We start from the raw sequence: 24,156 nt of genomic DNA, 5'->3' as shown, positions 1-24,156 counted from the left end.
GAAATAAACAATTGATAAGTTTGAAATTCCACACCGTTCTAAGTAGTGCTATGAAATCTCATGCCGTCTCACTCCATCTCACCAAGGAAGTGAATCTTCCCACTGTCCAGCATCTCCACGTTGTCTACACCACCTACTGTTAGTCACTTAGTGACCATCTAGGTTATCAGATCGCCTGTTGTGCATCAAAGTGCTGTGTGCTCAAGGAACTCTTATTTTACTTCATAACGGCCCTAAAGCACAAGAGTAGTGATGCTGGCAATTCGGGTTTACCAAAGAGAAGCCGTAAAGTGTTTCCTTTAAGTGAAAAGGTGAAAGTTTTCAACTTAATAGAGAAAAAAATCATATGCTGAGTTTGCTAAGATCTATGGTAAGAAAAAACCTTTGTTCCATGAAAGAAGAAAAAAAATTCCTGCTAGTTTTGCTGTGGCCCTTCAAACTGCACAAGTTACAGCCACAGTACATGATAAGCCGTAGTTAAGATGGAAAAGGCATTAAATTTCTGTATGGGAGAGATGAAGAGAAACGTGTTTGAAATGATGCCAGTCAGGTTCGGAACTGGTTTCAGGCTTTCACTGGAGGTGCTGGAACGTAGGCCCTGGAGATAAAGGGTGCTGTTGTATTTGGACGCATCCCCTGTTACAAATTAAAAACAATTGATTCGACTAATTTCTTAAGCCTAATGACATTTATCCATTATCTCTTACTTTGTTGAGCTAAACAAATCTCCCTTCTCTCAACTTTTTGTTCTTTACCTTAAATAGGGTAATCATATTTTTGTTCGGACTTCTCTAGTCTTTCCAAACTCATATTTATAATTTGAAGGCTACACTATAAAACCGTGCTCCTAGATTCATATTTAATGGCTATTTTTTTCCACATTTCTTCTGTGCCAGGTTTTGTGCTAGACATTTTCATATATTTTTGTTCCTCTGTGAGGTAGGTAAGCGTGGTCATGTTTTGTAGATGAAGAAACTGACTAGAAGAGTTTCAGAAAATATAACTAACTTGAACAACACAGAAGTTAGGGAGCTGACCCCTGTACAGTTGAAAATTCACGTATAACTTCTCACTCCCCTAAAACTTAACTACTAATAGCCTACTGTCAACTAGAAGCCTTACCAATAACATAAACAGTTGATTAACACATATTTTGTAAGATATATATATATAATATACTCTATTCTTAAAGTAAGCTAGAGAAAAGAAGATGTTATTAAGAAAATTGAAGAGAAAATACATTTATTCTTCATTAAGTGGAAGTGGATCATCATAATATATGTCTTCATCTCCATTGTCTTCATGGTGAGTAGGCTAAGAAGGAGGAATAAGAGGAAGGGTTGGTCTTGCTGTCTCAGGGGTGGCAGAAGTGGAAGAAAATCCAAGTATAAGTGGATCCTCCCAGTTCAAACCTGTGTTGTTCAAGGGTCAACTGTATGTCCAAGTGCATACATATCGTAAATGGTAGAACTAAGATTCAATTTCAGATCCAAATTCAGATTTTCAAATTTAATTTCCAAGTCATATGATAAATGATACGATTTAGAAAATCAAAATTAGTTTCCAGCTTTTACAAATCAAGCTGCTAGTAGTAATTCTCATACCATTATTTGATTATTAATAATGCCACCACATTGATGGCTCAGCTGAGGACTAGAAGTCTTTAATAAAATTTCCTATTATTTTATTTTTCTTGCAATGATGCACAGCTGAGAACAGAAAATAAGTCTTAACACTCTCCCAAAGATTGCAAGATGCACAGTCACCATGTCTAATGATTCCACATCTGATGCTCTCAAGGCCCTAGCATTATTCACAAAATGACTTAATTACAAATAACATTGTACTGATTATCTGTTATATAACAAATTATCCCAAAACTTAGTTAAAACAACAAACATTTATTATCTCATAGTTCTTGTGGGTGCCTCTGGTTTGATATCTCTCCTAAAGTTTGCATTCAGGTTGTAGGCCAGGGCTGCAGCCTCATCTGCCTGTGAGAGGATTTGCTTCTAAGCTCACCCATGTCATTGTTGATGGAATTCTCATCTGTTTGGCTGAGGCCTTCATTCAGTTCCTTGTTGGTTACAGGCATCAGTTCCTTGTTACGTGGACCTTCCTATGGAGAAGTACACTTTAAGATAGCTGGCTTCCACCAAAGCAAGCAAGAGAGTGAGAGCAGCCAGAAAGACAGAAGTCACAGTTTTTTGAAAACCTAATCATAGAAGTCACACCTCATCATGTTAGTATGTTATACTAGTTAGAAGTTAATCGCTAAGTTCTTCCCATACTGAAGAAAAGGGGATTGCTACAAGGATGTGAATATCATGAGAAGGGGATTATTGGGAGCCATCTTAGCGACTGCCTACCACAAATATTAGCCAATCTCTTTTTAATGAAAGAATATTTTTTCTATATTTCTTAAATACTTAATTTAACCACTTATTCCACAATACCCATAAGATAGAAATGGTTCTTCTTTCATAAGTCTTGCCAAGTCATCAGGCAACTTGCGGCTCTGGCACATGTATGCTGGATTGAGACGAGCAGATGGAGGGAAGAGAGGACAAGGCAAGTTTTCTCAGTGCTGTTGCCATCTAAACTGAGACTGGAGGGAAAAGTAGGTGATTAGCCAAGGAAGAGGGTGAGGGAAGAGTGTTATAAGCAAAGGGAATAACAGGTACATACTAATGCCTGAAGATGAGAAAGAATCAATTTCAATATTAAACATCTATATCCACTCTTCTTGGGTTATTAGTTTGTGGTTACCCTTCACTTGATCTTAGCCAAAAGGCCGAGAAGCAATAGTTTGTGGTTATTTTTAATGGAGCTGTTTTAAACTGATCAGAATAACGGTTAAGTATTAAATTTATGATTATTTCTATTTTAGCAGAGTAGTTTTCTTTCTTTTTATTTATTTATTTTGAGACAGGGTCGCACTCTTGCCCAGGCTAGAGTGTTGCGGTGGTATCGTGGCTCACTGCAGCCTCAACACCCCAGGCTCAAGCATTCCTCCTGCCTCAGCCTCCCAAGTAGCTGGGACTACAGGCATGAATCACCATGCTCAGCTAGTTTTTATTTTATTTTTGCAGAGACAAGGTCTTACTATGTTGTCCAGGCTGGTCTCGAATTCCTGTGCTCAAGCGATCCTCCTGTCTTGGCCTCTTAGAGTGCGAGATTACAGGCAGAAGCCACCACACCCAGCCTCAAAATAGTTCTCTAGGGGTCTGTCAGGTAAATTGGGCCTAAGAACTCTGAGTTTGTCCTGTCCACATGCACAACGACATTGCCTTCTCTTCTAATTTTGCTTCTGCCTGAGGTGATATCCTAAGGCTGAGCCTTCAGAATACTAGGTGCAGCAGATTTAATAACTGTGCCTGAATTTGGTCAACCTCATTAGCCCAACCCGATAATTAAATTCCAATTAGAATATCTCCTGCTCTTGACACAAAAAAAGAAAAACTAGTGAGTAACAGATTAGATTATTTTGATCTTTTAATTTCCTTTAGGCATTGGGTCTGTAGGTCAATGATTAATATTAACATGCTTTGTGTAATTAACATTAAGTCCCCTGATAAGTAGGACAGGAAATTCTTTATAGTTAGTATTTTAGAAGGATGCCTCTAATCTCCATTTGCACAAAATAAACTGACATATGATTTTCTGGGAAGGATGTTAGAATAAATGACTATCCAATCGTAGGATAGAGATCTATTGTTAGGAAGTATATGTCCATTAAATTGATTGTCTGACTCTGGTTTTTAAACTTTTTATTTTGTAAAATTTGAAACATACACAAGAATAAACAGAATATAATACCATCCTGCTCTAACAACCATCAACTTATAATTAATCTTTTGCCACTCACACCTCTAACCTCCTCATATTATTTTTGAAGCTTATTCTAGCTTATTCCATATAATGTAAAAGATGATATAAAATCATTTCATCTAAGGATGTTCCAGTATATCCCTCTAATAGAGAAGCAGTCATTGTTTTAAAACAAAACTACAGTACCATTTCTGTCCTAAAAAAGAACAATAATTTCTTGGTATTATAATATTTTTCCTTTATTCTTATTTTTACTTTCTTTTATAGTGAGATCAATGAATAGATCATTAGTGGTTAAACTGGGGGTGATTTTACCCTGTAGGGGTCATTTGGCAATGTTTGGAGATATTTTTGTTACCAACTAGGGGGTGCTACTGGCGTCTAGTCGGTAGAAGCCAGGGATGCTGATAAACACACAGGATGGTCCCCCAATAATAAAGAACTGTCTCTTCCAAAATGCCAGTAGTGCTGCTATGGAGAAATTCAGGTAGGCAGACATATAGACAAATAGCAGTTACAATGGACAAAAGCTTATACAGAAAAGAGATACAAAATTAGGTGATTTAGGTAACCACACAAAGGACAAAAATGGATTTATAATTGAAAAGGTGATTCAGAATAGTTATTCCAATTGAGATGTCCCATGATGAAACAGAATTTTATGATTGTTTTAAAGGGATCATCAGTGGCCTATAATTAATTAATGGAACACGTGTTCTGGGTGCCGGTAAAGTAATTCAGAAAAATAGGTTTCTTACTTGGGCAGCAGAGTCAAATGAAGTAATGAACAAAATATTTAGTAAATACGAGTAGAATCTGTGTTCTGAAAAAATCTAGAAAAAATTATTTTGAATCCCCTAAACAGTCTGTCACAAATGGCTTTGTTTTATGTAAAACAATGCTATGGATTAATGCTTGTGACACATTTTTAAGACAAAAATGAGTATTACTTACTTTAATGTAGACAGAACTATGCTCATTATTCTCCACACAGAACCCTTGGCAATAATTTACCTAGCAGCACAGTAGTTCATGCAGATCAAAGCTGCATTATTTAAGCATGTCCAGGGGGCAGGTTTTAGCTCTGTGCCTTTTACTTTAAGGAAAAAAAAAATATTGGTTTGCTTCTTGAGAGAAAGCAATGTTTAACGAACTAGGTGCTTCATGCAAGTCCTACAATATTTAAACTCACATGAATTTCTCCTGTTATCTGGGAAGAACTCCCTTTCTGACCCAAATACTCTAAAATCTGAGGAAAGTATAGAACAACTGTGGGAAAGCCAGTCTCTTCAAATGAACAGCGATGTATTTTCGTTTAAATTAAACCCAAATGTTAACTAGATTCAGGAAAGGAAATGGCAGAGGAGAGTCTGTCGTTGATATAGAATATGCCTGCCTGCGTCGGCTCACAGACAAGTGATGAAGTCCAACTCTGAAATTTCAGGCAATTTGTATACCAAGCTCCTCCTTTTCTGCAGTCTTCTTTTCCATTGGTAAAATTCTTTTGCAGGGTCATGTAGGGATCCCACCCCTTCGCTGTGTTTTCACTCTGAAGCTCTACACAACTTTACACCTGAATGAACGCCAAACCTCTGTGGATATATAAAGGGAACCTTGAGGAGGAATTTCACAGTTACAGTGCAGAAGCAGAGGCAAAAGAATTAACCAGCTCTTCAGCCAAGCAAATCCTCTACTCACCATGCTTCCTCTTGCCATTCATTTCTATCTCCTTCCCCTTGCATGCATCCTAATGAAAAGCTGTTTGGCTTTTAAAAATGATGCCACAGAAATCCTTTATTCACATGTGGTTAAACCTGTTCCAGCACACCCCAGCAGCAACAGCACGTTGAATCAAGCCAGAAATGGAGGCAGGCATTTCAGTAACACTGGACTGGATCGGAACAGTAAGTGTGTTTTACTTGTACAGGTTTTTTTTTTTTTTTCTTTTCTGGTAGCATTGGCTCACATTCCTGTAGAATTGTTTTACTGGTAACTAACCTGAACCATATATATATTGTGAAACAATTTGGGAGTAATCTGCTGCATGTGTAGGTTGGCGTTCTTCCCTAGGTAGTGATTTTAAAGTTAACCTAACTAAAACGGTGGTTTAATAATGCAAGCACAGACTGAAGTTTTATCAAACATCCACAAAGAAAACATTTCCAGGAATTAAACTATTGTTTTGTCAAAATCATGCAAAATGACAGTTTTAAAAAGTATTGTTTTAGATAGCTCAAGTTCTGGTTGTTTTATCAATTTATTTCAGGGCATATGCAATTTTGGTAAAGTGTATAAACGTAACTAATATATATTATTAGTTACCATCCACAAATACATATAGGGAATCACAAGGGAAAAAAGGAAGCTTCCAGGAGAAAAATTTTGTTTACATTGGATTTCTAAAATATGTTTAGTGAGATAGTCAAAAGTTTTGATGATGCTCAATGTAAAAGAGGGATAAACTAAAAATGTTGGAGAACCATATTTTTCTAAAATAATTCCTTGTTGTCCCATTCAAAATTTAGATAATTGTGTATTTCTATGACAGACCTGGGGACATTTTGGTAACTTAAGAGATGTAAAACAACAGCTTAGTTGACACACTAATTGACCACTGGTTAGCGGGATTCAAATTTCCTGTAACTTTTGTTTCCATCTTTTCCTTTAGAAGAGGCCACATGCTAATAATCAGGTTTTAAGAGAGAGAGAGAGAGAGAGAGAGAGAGAGAGGGAGAAACAGTGCACAGGAAATCCTACACAAATCTTTTGCCTCTCCTTCACTCCATTCAACTACGAAAAGTCGTTTTGACCTTTGAAAAGTCAAAGCAAATATGACTGTTAATGTCTAAGAAAGCTAAGATGTTTTAACTTTCACGAAGATGGTTGCTTTTAAGTACACAGGACATATCTGATTATTATTAGATTACTGAGCAATGTGGTGGGTATTCATTGTCAATGAACTGTCACTGCAAAAATGCCAAATCTGTATATACACAGGAACAGAAAGCTTGACAAGACAAAATTATTTCTGGCTATTTCCAGGTGCATTCCTGAGGCAGCTGCAGGAAGGTGAGCTGGAGGCAGAATCAGGCACGCTGAGCACACTGTCCAACCAAACAATTTACGCTTTGCATTTTAATCCCACAATTCTAGATTTCTATGCGTGCATGTGTATATACATAAGTTTTTCCACAACTATCACGTTCCCCTTAAGCTATATCTCTTACCCCAGAAGTACTAGCATACAGAGATGAAGTGAAACTCCTGATTCACTTCTACTTTGACTTATCTTTCAGTACTTTTGGTGGAACCACTTCAGTGTCCCTTATCATTTTTATTTGTAAAATGTCAGCAGCCTGTACTTTTAAACATCCTTTTTTTTTTCCTGGTTGGCAAGCCTTGATTTGTTTTCAAGCTTGTTATAGGCAATTCTCCTCAAGTTTAGATAACAAAGCAAGGGTAAGGAAAACTTCAAATATTTAAAGATTAATTTTTGCTTTAATTACATAAGGCATGTAACAAGAAACAGCCAATTAGAGAACATACCTATCAAATCCAAATAACTAAAACAAAAAGTTTGCCATGACCAATATTCAGGAAATGAACACCGTGGTTCCTTTTGCAGTTGTAAATCAGACATGTTAGGCATTTTTCTGCCATAAAATTCATGGAAATGTAGCCAAGTTGTTATGGCAACCATACGTTCCTGATTTAGGGGCTTTTATATTCTTTGAGTCTTGAGTTGTAGTGGCATTTTACATTTCAAACATTTTACTGTTTGTATTTTTTAAAAGATAGTTTGGGAATTTATGTTTAAAACATAGTTATTAAGTTTGATATGCAAAATGTCAGAAGTTGTACACATATGTATGTCTGAGCCTCTGCAGCTAAAGTCTATAATTGAAATAAAATATTACCGAGAGCATATGCATTATACACAATATTTAAATGGCTACCACATTTTTTCTCAACAGATTTTTAAAAAGCCTAATTAAAGACACTTGCAGACATTAACCAATATGGCCCTTGAGAAAGAGAATATTAAAGTATACTCTTTTAACTCATTGAATAATGAATATTTACACATAAATGGAAGATCTGCTAACCCCTTATTGGAGAGTGAGACTAAGAAAAGTGGATTTTCAAACACTCTAATAAGCAATTAGCTAATGTTATATATAAAAAAAATCAGGCCTACATTTTTTTTCCCAAAAAAGTTATAGCCATGTAAACTGATGATTTTCATGAAAGTGTCCCTATACTATCCAGACAGATTTTTTTCATTGTGAAAATAAAGTAGGTGCTCACTTTCTATTTGGCAATTTGCTATCACTTGCCTATTATTTTTGTCATTGCAGATCACTTTTTAAAAGGTCTTCATTTGCATTTTTGTCTCTGATGCACATTCTTTTTTGTTTCCTGCAGCTCGGGTTCAAGTGGGTTGCCGGGAACTGCGTTCCACCAAATACATCTCTGATGGCCAGTGCACCAGCATCAGCCCTCTGAAGGAGCTGGTGTGTGCTGGTGAGTGCTTGCCCCTGCCAGTGCTCCCTAACTGGATTGGAGGAGGCTATGGAACAAAGTACTGGAGCAGGAGGAGCTCCCAGGAGTGGCGGTGTGTCAATGACAAAACCCGTACCCAGAGAATCCAGCTGCAGTGCCAAGATGGCAGCACACGCACCTACAAAATCACAGTAGTCACTGCCTGCAAGTGCAAGAGGTACACCCGGCAGCACAATGAGTCCAGTCACAACTTTGAGAGCATGTCACCTGCCAAGCCAGTCCAGCATCACAGAGAGCGGAAAAGAGCCAGCAAATCCAGCAAGCAGAGCATGAGTTAGAACTCACACTCCCACAACTAGACTTACTAGTAACCATCTGCTTTACAGATTTGATTGCTTGGAAGACTCAAGCCTGCCATTGCTATTTTCTCACTTGAAGTATATGCTTTTTGCTTTGATCAAACCCAGCAAGCTGTCTTAAGTATCAGGACCTTCTTTGGGAATAGTTTTTCCTTTTCAAGTTTTTCAAGATGTAGGTATATCCATGAATGCAATTTGCATTTAAATTCCACGTATCCTGTAGTTTTAATTCCTCATTGTTCTTAAAAGACTGTTGATACTATAAACATCAGTGAATCATTATATTTTAAAACAGAAAAGGGCTTCTCAGATACCCTCCATCTACTGCCCCATCCCCTCTCTTAAACAAAACTCCTTCAAAACAGAAAGGTTAAAAAAAAATTGTCATGAATCTTCAGAGTAACATTTCAGAAAGGTGCTTTTTTGGTACTCTTCATGGGAACAGTTTAGCAGCCATGAGTGATCTTCCTTTGAAAGAGAATGAAAGACCTTGTGACATTTCACTTCAAAAATAAGCCCTGTAGCTCTTTACAGTCGCATAGTATGAAATTATACCCTGCATGCTGACCCTCGCTTGGAATGGAATGCCAGAAATGCATGGCAGCGGCTAATAAGTAAAGCTGATTAACTATTTATTTGTCAATGTTATTATTTAATGAGCTTTCACATGTGATTTGTTTCAAAATGTTAATTTTTTAATGTTTTGAAACTTTTTCATGGACCTAAATATTTTCCTATATGATTCGTGGTTGATTAGAAATATGAAAATACGTGTTGTAGATATGTAAAATGAATATTTTAGTCTCCTTATTACATATATGTTCATGGTGAACTTTATCAATAGTATGAATCTTTTTAAATCAATAAGATGCTTTGTAAAGTTGAAATACGTAATACTTTCTTGTTTAATCTGTGCAATCAGAAGGTGTCTTGACCTTCAATTCAATTAAAATAAACACTGCTAAAAGTTATTGTCATTGCCTCTAATGTGTATAAAGGGTGAAAAAATTGTAGAATAAATGTATAAGGGTAATTGCTATTTTTTTTCTAAGTCACATTCAAGCTTTGACAGAAGTATCTATTCTAAGAGAGGAGACAGAGGGAGACAGGGAGTCCATCTCTTTAGTAAATTGGAGGTTGCAAAAGTTGGGTGTCAGTCCAGCAATGAGTAGTCGTGAGAATGTCAAATTTACATACACCAGTGGATGCCAAGTCCTGCTCACTATAATCACCTGGGGGAGAGATTATGAGACCCAATGCCCAGATTTTCATCCACGTTACATCAGAATTTCTTAGGGTAGAGCTCAAATATCAGCAGGTTTTAAAGTTTTCCAGATGACCTCAATGTACAGCTAAATTTGAGAAAGGAAAGAATTGTGAAGAAATCATTATCTTATCTTGGAGAACATTGAATACTATTGTATGGCCCACAAACCAAAAACATGAAATAAAAACGAAACAAAAGCTAATTTTTGAGTGTTTTCAATTTTGGCATGTTGTTATATTGAGCAACATAGTGTCTTGAAGCAGATTATACAGTTGAAGGACTGTTGTGTCAATTCAATCAAATGATTGATTTCATCACTCCAAATGAAGAAAACCAAAGAGGCTCATGATGTATTGGTAATATTTTCTGGGTTTTCCCTTTTGGGATGCTGAGCACGAAAGACTCCTTAGTACTTTTTTTTTGTGGTAGATTGTTCTTTTTGTAATTACTAGTCTGAAAGTCACATGTAAATTACATATAGTATACTAAGCTAAACAAGAACATTAATAATGTTGCTTCCCTGTGAGAAGCAGAAGCATCTAAAAAAACCCTCTAGATTTTATAATAATGCTAACTGTTATACCACCAAATAAAGAAACAAATCATAGCCTACTACTGATTTCTATTTCAGTCTTAATAAGGATCTTAAATTATTTCATATTATATCATCATATTACTACATGAAAAATTCATAATAAATATAGGTTGAACATACCAAATATGTCTTGTTTCATATGTCTAATTTGCCTGTCCATCCTCAATGTGGGATAGTTAAGATAACGCAGAAAATTTCAGATACAGACACTTTGGCCATTTCTTCCTTCTCAACAAGACAGCACCTTCTACAGAAGACCTTAGAGATGGTCTCAAGAATTAGTGTGCCCTAAGATCTAAGGCATAAAAAGGACTTGATCTGACAACAGCTTTTCACAATCAAGAAGACTATGTTGTGCTTTACTAAAACAAAGGTTTTGGTGATAATAAAATGCTGAAATCTTCAGTGATTTGATTCCTAATAGTGTATTAGCAAATGGACCATAAATATACAAGAAAAAAGAAATGTAATAAAGGAAGCTTATAAATAAGACTTCTGTAGTCTCTCCTCAGTCAAAAATTGGATCTATTTCTAATGATCACATTAAATTTACTGATCCGTTTCAGGCCATGTAACGCTGATGACACATTCATTGTACCATCTTTAACATCAAATGACAGGAAAAGGTCAGCAGTCAATAAGAAAGGCCTAGAATAAAATCAGTGTCTCAGTGAAGTAAAAATTAAAAGCCAAAAGAAAGAATAGCTTTCTAGTTATTATTTTAAAATACTAAAAATCATATGTATCTCAACTGCTAATCATATTTTGTGGTTTATTTTCAGTTAACTCACGTGTTCCAATCTGATAAACTGCATAATTTTACTATTGCCTTAGTAACAATCATCTCAAAATAGTAGATTATGATAATTTTAGCATATTTTTACCTCTAGTTTACATTCATAATATCCATGAAATGATAGAAATTTAGAGGTGTTCTTAATTAAATTTAATAAGCATATTAAATTTAATGAAATACTAATTTATTAAATTTACTTTGGCCACTATACGTCAAGGACTTCTTCAAATGGTTTCACAGATACATAGACAAATGAATAGACATAAATATATTGATATTTATAGATAAGTATACATCGACATATATATCAATAACAAGAATGAAAGAAAAAGTTAATAGCATATACACAAATGACTAATATATAGTATGCTAGACCTAAGCCAAACATGGACATAAAACCTTTAAAAATATCTGTTTGCAGGCTGGGCACAGTGGCTCACACCTGTAATCCCAGCACTTTGGGAGGCCGAGGCCGGTGGATCACTTGAGGCCAGGATTTCGAGACCAGCCTGACCGACATGGTGAAACCCTGTCTCTACTAAAAATATAAAAATTAGCTGGGCATGGTGGCACATGCCTATAATCCCAGCTACTCGGGAGGCTGAGGCAAGAGAGTCGCTTGAACTTGGGAGGCAGAAGTTGCAGTGAGCCAAGATCGCCACTGCATTCCAGCCTGGGCAACAGAGCTAGACTCATCTAAAAAAAAAATCTATTTGCAAAAAAGTTAATATTTTAACTACAGATCATTTATATTTATTAACTTGTGTTAGTTACAACCAACCAATAATTGGCAACACACTGTGGGCCATGTTTATTTTACTATATGTTTTTTGGAAAGCAACTAAAATTAGAATGTGTATGTTAAATAAAAGACACTGAGCCTTAATTCATTTCTGCTCTATTATCAAATGAGTAAGGTTTTACCAGGAGATCTTGCAGCATCATCCATCCTATAAATCACTACTGAATATCTACTATATTGCTAGAATTTTGTTTTTACTATGTAACATGATCTGTTTACTGAGCATGATGTTTTTAATAGATGCTCAGTGGAATGGTTATACTAAGAAGTTGTGAGTAGAGAGAATAATATTTAGCAGCAGCCAAATCAGAAAACTTCCAAATTTCTTAATAAAATTAAAGCTTTTGAAAGCTTAAATTTAGTATGTTGCAACTTTCTCCATTTGCCATCACCATGAAATTTTAGATATCAAAATATAATTCATTATATTTGGAATTAAAACATGATTTAGATTATATTTAACTCTAAGAAGTACTTTTTAATCTTAAAATGGCAATTAACTCCATGCCCTAAATTCAGCATTTATATGCTTTATATGATCATATCATACTAATAAAAAACGAAATGCATGGCAAGGTTTTGATGGAATCCTTGAAGAAACTGAGGAGGAGTTCAGTGGGGAAGTGAATTAGGACGCTCAGTGTGAGAAAGCAGCATTCTCTTATTAGAATGTTTCCTTCCCTCAAAGGCAGATAGAGATGGCTCTCATCTTGGTTTCATTGGAACCTATTAAAATGTAGCTCTATGTTGAATGGAAACGAGTCTAGATTTGTGAACTAGGTAGACATTTGGTCACCATAAAACTCTGTTGCATCTGCAAAGAGACCCACTGAAATAGATATCCCAAAAGACACTGTGTTTGTCAGTGTCATTTTCAGTTCCACTGGTGCATCATTCTTAATGTAATAGCTAATTTCACATTTGGTGCATTTTCCTGCATGTTTTGCAAATTGTCTTGAAGGGTTAAAGGGTAACAACTACTGCAGGAATCTTGAAATCTCAAAGGGAAAATGTTTTGGTTTCCAGGTTCAAGAATTGATTTAAATGAATCAATGCCAAACTGAATGCATAATTATTTCCAGAGCAAATTAAACTGAGTTTATCATCTGCATTTGGGTCACTTGCTGAAGGATTTATTTTTTGTTAACTAGCAAAACAGTTTGGGAGATTTCCTATGAAAAAACTTAAAATATTTTCCTCTAATTTAAGTAACCGCAAACCAAGGGTGACCTTGTATTACTGATTTCATTTTTAGGAATGGGATTAGGTACTTAAATCTGAGACAGATGTCTAAATTGAATGGCATTATCAGTGGCACAGACATATTAAACCAAAGTTTATTGTTATTAAAACTGATCAAGAGTTTGATATGCATGTTACCTGACTTCAAACTATACTGCAAGGCTACAGTAATAAAACAGCATGGTACTGGTACAAAGACAGGCACATAGACCAATGGAACAGAATACAGAGCCCGGAAATAAGGTCACACATCTACGACCATCTGATCTTTGATAAAGCTGACAAAAACAAGCAATGGGGAAAAGACTCCCTATTCAGTAAATGGTGCTGGGATAACTGGCTAGCCATATGCAGAAGAGTGAAGAATGGGCCCCTTCCTTACACCATACACAAAAATCAACTTAAGATGGATTAAAGACTTAAATGTAAAACCCAAAACTGTAAAAACCCTGGAAGACAACCTAGACAATACCATCCTGGACATAGCAACGGGCAAAGATTCCATGACAAACACACTAAAAGCAATCACAAAAAAAGCAAAAATTGACAAATGAGATCTAATTAAATTTAACAGCATGTGCACAGCAAAAGAAACTATCAACAGAGTAACCAGACAAACTACAGAATGGGAAAAATATTTGCAAACTACTCATCTGACAAAGGTCTAATATCCAGCATCTATAAGGAACTTAAACAAATTTACAAGAGAAAAGCAAACAGCCCCATTAAAATAAATGAAGAGACATGTCTCATAGGAAGATATACATGCAGCCAACAAGCATATGAAAAAAAGCTCAACATCACTGATCATTAGAGAAATGCAAATGAAAACCACAATGAAATAACATCTCACACCAATCAGAATGGCTATTATTAAAAAGTTAAAAAATAACAGATTGTTATTTTTGAGGTTGTGGAGAAAAGGGAACACTTATACACTGTTGGTGGGAGTGTAAATTAGCTCAATCATTGTGGAAAGCACTATGATGATTCCGCAAACAGCTAAAAGCTGAACTACCATTAGATCCAGCAATGCCATTACTGGGTATATACCCAGAGGAATATAAATCATTCTACCATAAAGACACATGCATGCAAACATTCACTGCAGTACTATACACAATGGCAAAAACATGGAGTCAATCTAAATGCCCATCAACGACAGATTGGATAAAGAAAATGTGGCACATACACACCATGGAATACTATGCAGCCATAAAAAGGAACAAAATCATGTCTTTTGCAGGAACATGGATGGAGCTGTAGGATATTATCTTTAGCAAACTAATGCAGGAATAGAAACCCAAATACCGCATGTTCTCACCTATATGTGGGAGTTAAATGATAAGAACTTACGAACACAAAGAAAGAAACAACCGGACACTGGGGTCTGCTTGAGCAGGGAGGGTGGGAGAAGGGAGAGAAGTAGAAAAGATAACCATTGGGTACATGGCTTAATACCTGGGTGATGAGATAATCTGTACAACAAACCACTATGACATATGTTTATCTATGTAACAAATCTTCACATGTACTTCCAAACCTAAAATAAAATGTCAAAACCACCCCCCCAAAAACAAAAAACAAATGGACAAAAAAAGAGTTTGATATGGCTTAAACGTAAGTTACTATAAAAATATAGGCATCATGATTTTCAGAAGAAATAAATTTCTTTTTAAATATTTTTGTCATTAAATTCATATAAATTTAAATTTTTTTAACCTTACAACATTGGCAAATTTGTCACAAAATGATCATTCAATTCCTTTTATTCATTGAGATGTTAACCCAAATTTGGCATTCAATGACAGCCTAAAACTCTGAACCCAGCCATCCACTAAACCAGCACTTTTAAACAATCCTTTACAATCTTTAATCAAAGCTATATTTTATGTTAAATAGTTTACCACTTTTACTGACCTAAACTTCAGGTATAATTGTTTGCTTTACTTCCTCCCTCACTTTTCAAATATGGTTTATAAGTTATAAAATAATTTCTTTGCTTTTTTTGGTTTACTTTCTTAAGCTCAAAGGGCTTTACAAAACTTTCTTGCCTCAAATTTATTTATTGCAAACCTAAGACAAAAAAAATTGCAAAATGCATTTAACAATCTAGTGAAGGATTGCAACTTTGCCTGTTCATTGACACTATCTTTCCTAAGTTGATTAATTTTGTCTACTTTTTTTTTTTTTTTTTTTTGAGATGGTGTTCTGCTCTTGTTGCTCAGGCTGGAGTGCAATGGCGTGATCTTGGCTCACTGCAACCTCCACCTCCCAGGTTCAAGTGATTCTCCTGCCTCAGCCTCCAGAGTAGCTGGGATTACAGGCATGCACCACCATGCCTGGCTAATTTTGTATTTTTAGTAGAGACGGAGTTTCTCCATGTTGGTCAAGTTGGTCTCGAACTCCCGACCTCAGGTGATCCACCCTCCTAGGCCTCCCAAAGTGCTGGATCTTGAACACCCAACCTCAGGTGGTCTGCCCTCCTAGGCCTCCCAAAGTGCTGGGATTACAGGCCTGAGCCACTGTGCCCGGCCTTTGTCTACTTTTTATACTAATAACAGTTTACATTTAATCTTTGACTGAGTTTGACATTTAAAAAATAATAAACAAAGTTTTCAATTGGACTCATCTGCAATTTTGTAATGTAGTAACTTTATACAAGTGACTTTCAAGACATGTGAACTTGGAAACAGATCTGGGATCTGGATTAGACTCTGTGGCTACTAATTTGTTGGGTGAATTTACACTTGTTTACTCAGCTTTGTAAAGCTTCACTTACTTCATCTGTAAATTAAGTGAGTTGAACTAGATAATGTCTAAAGTATCTTCCTTCTCTGAAATATTCACATTCTATTGTCTTAAACAATATGGTCATATTTACAGTCACAGTGACATACACAAAGGCAGATTTGATTCATGCTACTCTCTACTTTTGATTCTGTCCCCAGCGCACTCAAATGTGAACTTTTGCAATAACATTTTGGTCAAACTTGTTATGGAAGTTGACATGGTCTATCATAACCAATAAGGCAGGCAATATAGAATGAAAGTGGAGATCCAGCTTCAGGAGGGCTAAGACTGTAGCTTGTTATCAGGCATTTCTTACTCTTAGTCCAAACTTGATTCAACACCAGGAAAATGTTAAGGATCTGGGAGAAGGTGAGGAAACTCTGTACAAAACAGATTAGGATTTTTCTCTGTTAAAAAACTCTGTTACTACTCTATTACCTCTTCCCTTCTAGAGAAAATACTAGAAAGTGGCTGGAACATATAATGAGAATTGGGTTTTATTTTAAAATAACGATGTTATATTTTGTTGAAAGTTTTTATTTTAAAAATTATATTACATATTATAGGTGAGATAGTGATACTTCTAGTCAATATACTTTATAATATTTGAAATTCATTCATTAATCTACTCCTTTATTTAGTAATTGTTGAAAACATAGTCTGTGTCTTTTAGGTTCTAAGAACACTGGTATACAAAAGGCAATCCAATTAGGAAAAAAACCAAATATCCTGTTGCAAAATGTAAAAGCAAATACATATAATCCCATTACTGAGCAAAATTTATACGTGTCATTGCTATGATCCATCACTTAAATTGTACTATCTGGACTTAAAACAAGAAGAGTATATTTCAGAAGGTATTGCTAATATCCCTACAAACATTTGAGATAAACCACAGCAAATAATAAGCATAGTGGAAAAAAACTTTCTTTTTAAAATGAATTTAATTTACTTTAATTCAATTTTAGATTCATGGGGTACATGTACATGTTGGTTACATGTATGTGTATATTGCATATTGCTGGAGACTGGGCTTCCAGGGTAGCCATTATCCAGATAGTGAACACTGTACTCAGTAGGTAGACATCTTTCTTTATGATTGTAAAACTTGTCAAATAGAGCTGAATCTTTATTTGTAAGCAGACAAAATCTTAGCACTAACTTCTTGAAAAGGACCTATCTTCTTGTTTCAAATTGTTAGAAATTTTATAGAGATCTTTCCCTTTGATTATTAACTATTCATGTACTCATAAGTTGCTTTTTGCAGCCCATAGTCTTCTAAGTATTCATATTAAAAATAAAAATTCCTGTATCATGTTAGTTTCCATGTATTAGGTGAAGCCATTTCATTGCTAATGATGGCATGAGTTTAAAGGCAATAGTTGTAGAAAAATTAAACAATCAAAATATGTAGAGACTGGTCCATCTGGGCCACTAAATATTGCTTCTATCCATTATTTAGAAAGATATTTTAAAATAATTATACACATTTCGAATAATGGTATTGTAAGCAATTTGCTCTGCAAGGGGGCCTGTGATGATAGAATGATGTGCCTGGCTGCATATGGTAAGGTCTCAGGAAAGCAATCTCCAATAATATGGAAAATTTTATGGATTACATTGGATGATTCCAATGCTATCATGTAAGCCATGCTGTTATTTTATAAGTTAAGCTGGTTCTCAGCTATTAACATATGTTCGAGGGCAATAATTTTTTTAAAGACTTGAATTGCATTTGGGTAAATATATATTATTTCCCTATTCCTCAATCCATATAATGGGGGAAAAATCCAAGAAAATGCCTCCAGCAGATGTTGGAGCCGGAACAAGGCTCTTTTTTGATTATTGTGTTCTTTTAGAGTTAAGATATTTATGATTCAGTAATATTATTAAACCAAAACAGGTATGGTTACTGGACATTTCAGGTTAAGACTTTTTCTGTTGTGTTTTATTCTCTCTTTCATTATCAGTAGTAATGATAGGCATATGCCGTTCAATGGGAAGATGACCATGATACCAAGTAGCTGTATGTTAAGCTGAAGTGAAGAGCTGGGAAATGCTGATAACAGGGAAAAAAGTCTTGTAAGGTTGTACAATCAACATGATAGAATAGCCCTGGAATGAGTTCTGAAAAGCCACAGTCCATGAGGACTGCTGCCCAGACTAGGAGCCTTCAAACCCTGTAATTTCAAGGCTATCCGAAGACCTGCTGCTCTCTTTTCCTGGCTAACAAAACAAAACAAAACAAAACAAAACACCCCTTTGCAGCTCTTCCATAACTACAGATAACTAATTTTCTACCATTAAAGTATTATTTTTATTATTTAAAATTTTTGATTCCTCTCACATACAAACATCTCTAGAAGAGAAAGCACATTAAGACAAGGTTTGCAAACTCAACACCTACTCAGACCAATAGGTTGGGAGTAAGGCAAGGCAAAATGGTGGAGACTGTAGAAAAGCTGTATAAACAGCTCCAAATCTACTCCCAGACACAGCCAAATACCCTCATAAATCCAAATGTTTTATATAAATTTTACAAATTTTTAAATGCTAGTTACAAATTTTAGAAATATCCTGTACCTGCCAAATGGTACATACCTGCCGATTTGCTGGGTCAGTTGAAGCTGTCCTATGGGCTGTATGGGGCTACTTAAATCATCTCTCAGAAGTTAGGAGAGCGGCACGTTAATCTCAAGTCTGCTCTCCTGAATGGCCTTGGAAGATTCAGCTAAAATGTAAGCTTCCTGAAATCTGAGTTGACATCTCTATTTTAGTTAGTATTCCAAAATGAAACAGAAGGCACGCTCAGAATCAGTTAGGGAGGACTTATTTACAAGGAAACTAATCATAAAAGTCTGGATGGGGAAAGCACAGGGCAGAGCACAGAAGCCCAGGGCCAGCAACAGCAAAGCTGTCACCACCCCAAGCCCTACAAAAATGAGGGATGAGTTGAGGTGATGCCTGGAAGGTGAGAGCACACAGGGAGAGAAGCAGAGAGCTGTGGTCAGTCAGAGGAACCTGCAAAGCGAGGGGTCCAGGGGAGTAATAACTTTGTCACCTTCCTTCCTTCTTCCAATTGACCTCCTGCCAGAGCTCCCCCTTGGCTGGGAGCTGGTGAATGTAACCCATACAGATCAGCCTTGGGCTTACCTTTCTTTGCAACATCTGAAAGAGTGTATTGCATTCAATTGGCATTGAATTATTATAGAATCTCGTTTTGTTTTTCATTTCAAAAGGTAGATATTAAAATGCCCTCCAAAGTCCCTTTCAACATCAATCTTCTCACTTAATTACTTTATACTTGAGATGAAATCTGAAAGAGAAAATTTGGGAGAAATTCTGAGAGCTTTGAATGTCTTACACTGAAGTCAGATATCGTGTACTTCAAGAAACAAATAAACCTAAATTAAAGCCAAAAAAGACATGAAAACTGAGGTTTTTTTTTTTCACAGTATCATCATGTAGCCTATGAAAAACAGGAGAATGTTAAGCATAGATCCCTGTGTACTCTGAGGATTTTTCACTTGTTTACATTCTAGAGTCGGGATAGGATTTGGCTGCTTGGGGAGGGTGTTTTTATTTTTGTTTGAGAGATAGGTGTCTTGCTATGTTGTCCAAGCTGGCCTCAAACTCCTAGGCTCAAGTGATCTTCCTGCTTTAGCCTCTCCAGTAGCTGAGACTACAGGTGTGAGCCACCACACCTGGTGGCTGCTTGTTTTTGTTATTAATGTTGTTAGAGGTTTTAATAACAACCATGTCATTAGAATATGCAGTGATTGGTGAATGATTAAATGCACAATTTCTATTTGAGGGTTTGTTTCAAAATGGTCACTCAAGCTTTGGAACAAGACATTTATTGAATAGAAACAATATACTTTAGAAGTCCATGAAAAATTAACCGAGAACAATGACTCATCAACTATGTTAATGCTCACCAAAAGGCATTATCTAGAACACAAATAAATAGTATGCTAGGCTTTTCCCTCATCCTAGAAAAAGGAAGCATTTGAATCTTGGAGCTTTTAAGTTTGGCTGCCATTATAATCCATGGTGAGAGTAAAAAGCTGGAACTAAAACTTTAGGGTGGAAGGTTTATAGCTTAGAGGTAGAGTAGCTGCTTAACTCCTACATGATTTCAAAACCTGTAACTGTAACCCATTCACTTTGTACCCTCCAGCAGTCATCATCATGACCCATGCACCACACAAAGTTGTAGAAGGACCTCACTAGGGTTCCACATGCAGCTGGTCTCCTCCTGTGGGACAGTGATGATCATATCACAGTTTCACAGAGTGGGACAGATCCAGGGAATGATGACAGCAGTGTGCCAAGCCACTTTAGATACACATCAAAGCCAGTCTTGAAACTTGGCATAGGTGTAGAATGATGGGAAATGAAGCACGCGGCTTTCAGAATTTCAAATACTCACTCTAAGGGGAAAGTACTGCATAGAAAAGATGATGAGACAGAATGAACAGCTGTGCCAGGCTTTGCTTCCTGGTTACACTGCCGAGCAGTCTTCAGATGTACAAAGGAGAAAAAGCACTGCCAACTTTGCAATTTCTTCTTCACCTACATCTGATTGGATAGAAATAACAACTTTGTAATTGGAATAGTTCCCTTTTCCTCTTATTCCATTCCCTTAACTTCAAAGGCCATATGTTAAGCTTAATCCATTTATGGTAATATTACTTGATCAAAATAAAGGCTCTAGAATGCTGGAATCTTAGGAATCAGAACACACACACAAAGTTTAAATGAGGCCGGGTGTGGTGGCTCACGCCTGTAATCCTAGCACTTTGGGAGGCTGAGGTGGGCAGATCACAAGGTCAGGAGATCAAGACCATCCTGGCTAACACGGTGAAACCCCATCTCTACTAAAAAATACAAAAAATTAGCCGGATGTGGTGGCGGGCGCCTGTAGTCCCAGCTACTCCGGAGAATGGCGTGAACCCAGGAAGCGGAGTTTGCAGTGAGCTGAGATCGCACCACTGCCCTCCAGCCTGGAAGGGAGAGCCAGACTCTGTCTCAAAAAAAAAAAAAAAAAAAAAGTTTAAATGAGAAATTCATGGAAACCTTACTCGTATTTTATTTGGCATATTACTAGATAGTAGTGCATAGTAGTGAAGAGTATAGGTACTGAATGAAGCCAGATACCTAGATTTGAGTCCTGGCCTTGCCACTTAATAGTTGATTACTTTGAGCAATATATGCCTGAATTTCCTCATCTGTAAAAGGGATAATTATGTCTACCTTAGAAGAGTTAACATTTGTAAGAGCTCATATCATTAGTTTTTACTGCTATTATTATTATGTGTCTTAAGTTGAGATTAGCTATTTGAGTGAGGGAAAATGTCCACTTGAATAGGGAGTTTATCTTCTCCAAGTCCTGGCTGCAGAAAGTAGGCTCAGAGCAGGATAGTGAGAAGCAGAGGAAAGAAGGAAGAGTTCAAAAGAAAGGAAGATTTGAGGTGAAATACCGAAGTATCTTTTGGAGGATATTCTGGACTGATCTTTTTAATTTTAAATAAAGATAAAAAGCTTTGGCCTTGTGTTAGTTTTCCAAAAGGGAGTTTTTCTTTTACTGTAACCATGCCTTTATTTATTCTCTTTTTGAATCATCTTAAGCTTTCTTTTCTTGGCTATGTTGTCATTTCCCATTTATTTCATGTATTTGTGTAACACAAAAATTGATATAAGAAACATTTTTCACACATTTATTCTTTTACTGTACTTGCCTACTTTACCAGTATATCACTTCAGGGCTCACGCTCTTGTCTGTTGCTTCTACAAAAGAAACAAATGCAGCTTCATTCCTGTTTTTTATAATGCCAACAAAATATATTAATCCAATCCTAAATGTTCATATTACTGCTTTATTCTGTTTTTTTCCTTTTATTATTGATGTTAACTGATGGGTTGTTACTCCCTAAGGTCAGTGTCTAATTTTAAACAAGTTCTTCCCAAGAAAAAAGGAATTTTGAGCACCTCTCCCCGTGTATCTTTTATTCATTTATTTATAATTATATAACCATGTTAATTTATGTACATTATGAAATACACATTTAAAATCAGATATTGAATGAGACAAAATTGAATACAAATTTTCTCCCTACACTTCAATAGTTTATTAAAGCTTAAAAAATAATGATACTGGTGTGGTCTAAATGTCTGTGTCTCCCCAAAATTCATACATTAAAATCGAATCCCCAAGGTGATAGTATTAGGAAATAGGGCCTATGGGAGGTGATTAAGTTATGAGGGCTCTAACCTCATGAATGGGATTACTGAACTTATAAAACAGACTCCAGAGAGCTAGCTATTCCCTTCAGTCATGTGAGGACAACTAGAGGTTCCATCCGTGGGGAATAGGCCTTCACCAGACATCAAATCTGCTAGCGCAGATTTTATCTTAGACTTCCCAGTCTCCAGAACTGTGAGAAATAAATGTTTGTTGTTTATAAGCCACCCAGTTTATGGTATTTTGTTATAGCAGCCTGAATAGATTAAGGCAAATATAAAGGAAGAAGTATATGAAAGAAGTAAACTTGGCTACATTATTTGAAAATAATAAACCACACATAATTTTGGAAAATGTGTAAGATTTTATAGTGTCTATCTGAACTATATTTCGAAGCATTTCTGGCACATTTCTCAAGTCACTGTTACTACTGCCCTTAAGTGATCTGTGCCATCAGCACTTGAACAGTACAAATTATAGTTTCCTGTAATCACAACCTGATTAATCCTTCCCTTATTTACTAGTTTCTTTGACATATATTTTTCTTCTACATGCCAAGATGGTTTTATGGAGTAAAATCCAGAAGACAATATGAATGAAAATAAAATATTTAATATCATTCCAAAAGGCAATGGCAAAATTCCAGGAAAATATTTCCTGCTATATGTGGAAATATATTTTATTCTTGGTGTCACAAGAGGATATTTGGAAGAAGTATAAATAGAGGCTTTGTTGCTACAGATTCTTTCAGCATAGTTTCCTGGTATAAAGGTAATAAACCATTTTTATGCCAGTATACTCTTTATATGCTTGGCAAATTTGCTTGATAGCCTTTAGAAACTTTATATCCTCAATTAATGGCTTCATTTAATATGAATATTAATTCTTCACTTGTGTCTTTTTTATATTGGAAAAGGAAGAAGGCACACTGGGAACATTAGAAGTTTTGTGTCTATAGATGAAAAAACTTTGTTTCTTTTTTCTTTTCTATACGAGAAATAAAGTATAATTTCATAATTTTGAAATAGTATCTAGCTTTTTTCTTTTCTGTTTTGTGTTTGTTTTCCATAGGAAAACCCATTGTTATATAAAGATTAAACCAGGCTTGATTAGTAAGCAGTTGCTATTACAACAGTACATGTAAACCTTAGAATAACAATCAAACTCTATTGGAATGGAAATAGAAATATTATTATTACTGGATGCCCATATCATCTATTGCCTGTATTACCTCAGCTGCACAGTTGAGCTCTTAATTGCACTAGTCTTTAGGTGCAACATTTTTTTCTTTAATTAGATTGGAATTTCTTGGAGGGGTAGACAATGTTTTGTATCATCTGTGCAGCTCTTTAATAATAGGTTGATACCCTCTTAACAAGGAAGAATTTTATTCTTGTTTTTCCAAAGCATAGAATCCTCAAGTAGGTGAGGAAGTTGGGGCTGTTGCTTTTGAGACCCTCAGATAGCAAGATGGCCAGAAGTGTCATGTCTTATTCTTCCCACCATGGGAAATGTCCCACAAGCCATGGCAAGGCTTGTGGAGCTGCAGCTCCACCTTCCTGTTGATGCTGGGCCATGCAGTCAACTCCCGAGTCCTGGTTGGCTGGGATCCCTTTGTAATAGGTGACTGCTAAATAGGCAGTTGTGAATTAATCAACAGAAAGGTTAGGTGTTGGTAAGATTTGCTAGAAGAGGGAATACAGCATGTGTCGGGGATATCTGAA

The 24,156-nt window shown here is 36.0% G+C and overlaps 1 protein-coding gene and 1 long non-coding RNA gene across 2 annotated transcripts; one reads left to right on the top strand and one right to left on the bottom strand.

Moving 5' to 3' along the window:
- Positions 1-353: 353 nt before the first annotated feature.
- LOC115837229 lies at positions 354-20,752 on the bottom strand. The gene is made up of 4 exons (XR_004032248.1): positions 20,621-20,752; positions 19,342-19,504; positions 2,023-2,608; positions 354-636 (listed from the first exon to the last, which is right to left on the bottom strand). It is a non-coding gene; the product is annotated as an uncharacterized LOC115837229 (long non-coding RNA).
- Positions 3,146-9,664, top strand: SOSTDC1 (sclerostin domain containing 1). The gene is made up of 2 exons (XM_030822179.1): positions 3,146-5,735; positions 8,257-9,664. The coding sequence occupies exons 1-2, from the start codon at positions 5,531-5,533 to the stop codon at positions 8,670-8,672; spliced, it is 621 nt and encodes a 206-aa protein (XP_030678039.1). The 5' UTR covers positions 3,146-5,530; the 3' UTR covers positions 8,673-9,664.
- Positions 20,753-24,156: the final 3,404 nt, after the last annotated feature.

The sequence above is a fragment of the Nomascus leucogenys genome, chromosome 11 (genome assembly GCF_006542625.1).
Source record: "Nomascus leucogenys isolate Asia chromosome 11, Asia_NLE_v1, whole genome shotgun sequence".
Classification (NCBI taxonomy): Eukaryota; Metazoa; Chordata; class Mammalia; order Primates; family Hylobatidae; genus Nomascus; species Nomascus leucogenys.
Note: the sequence above shows the minus strand (reverse complement) of the source record. Positions and strands in the feature narration are given on the sequence as shown.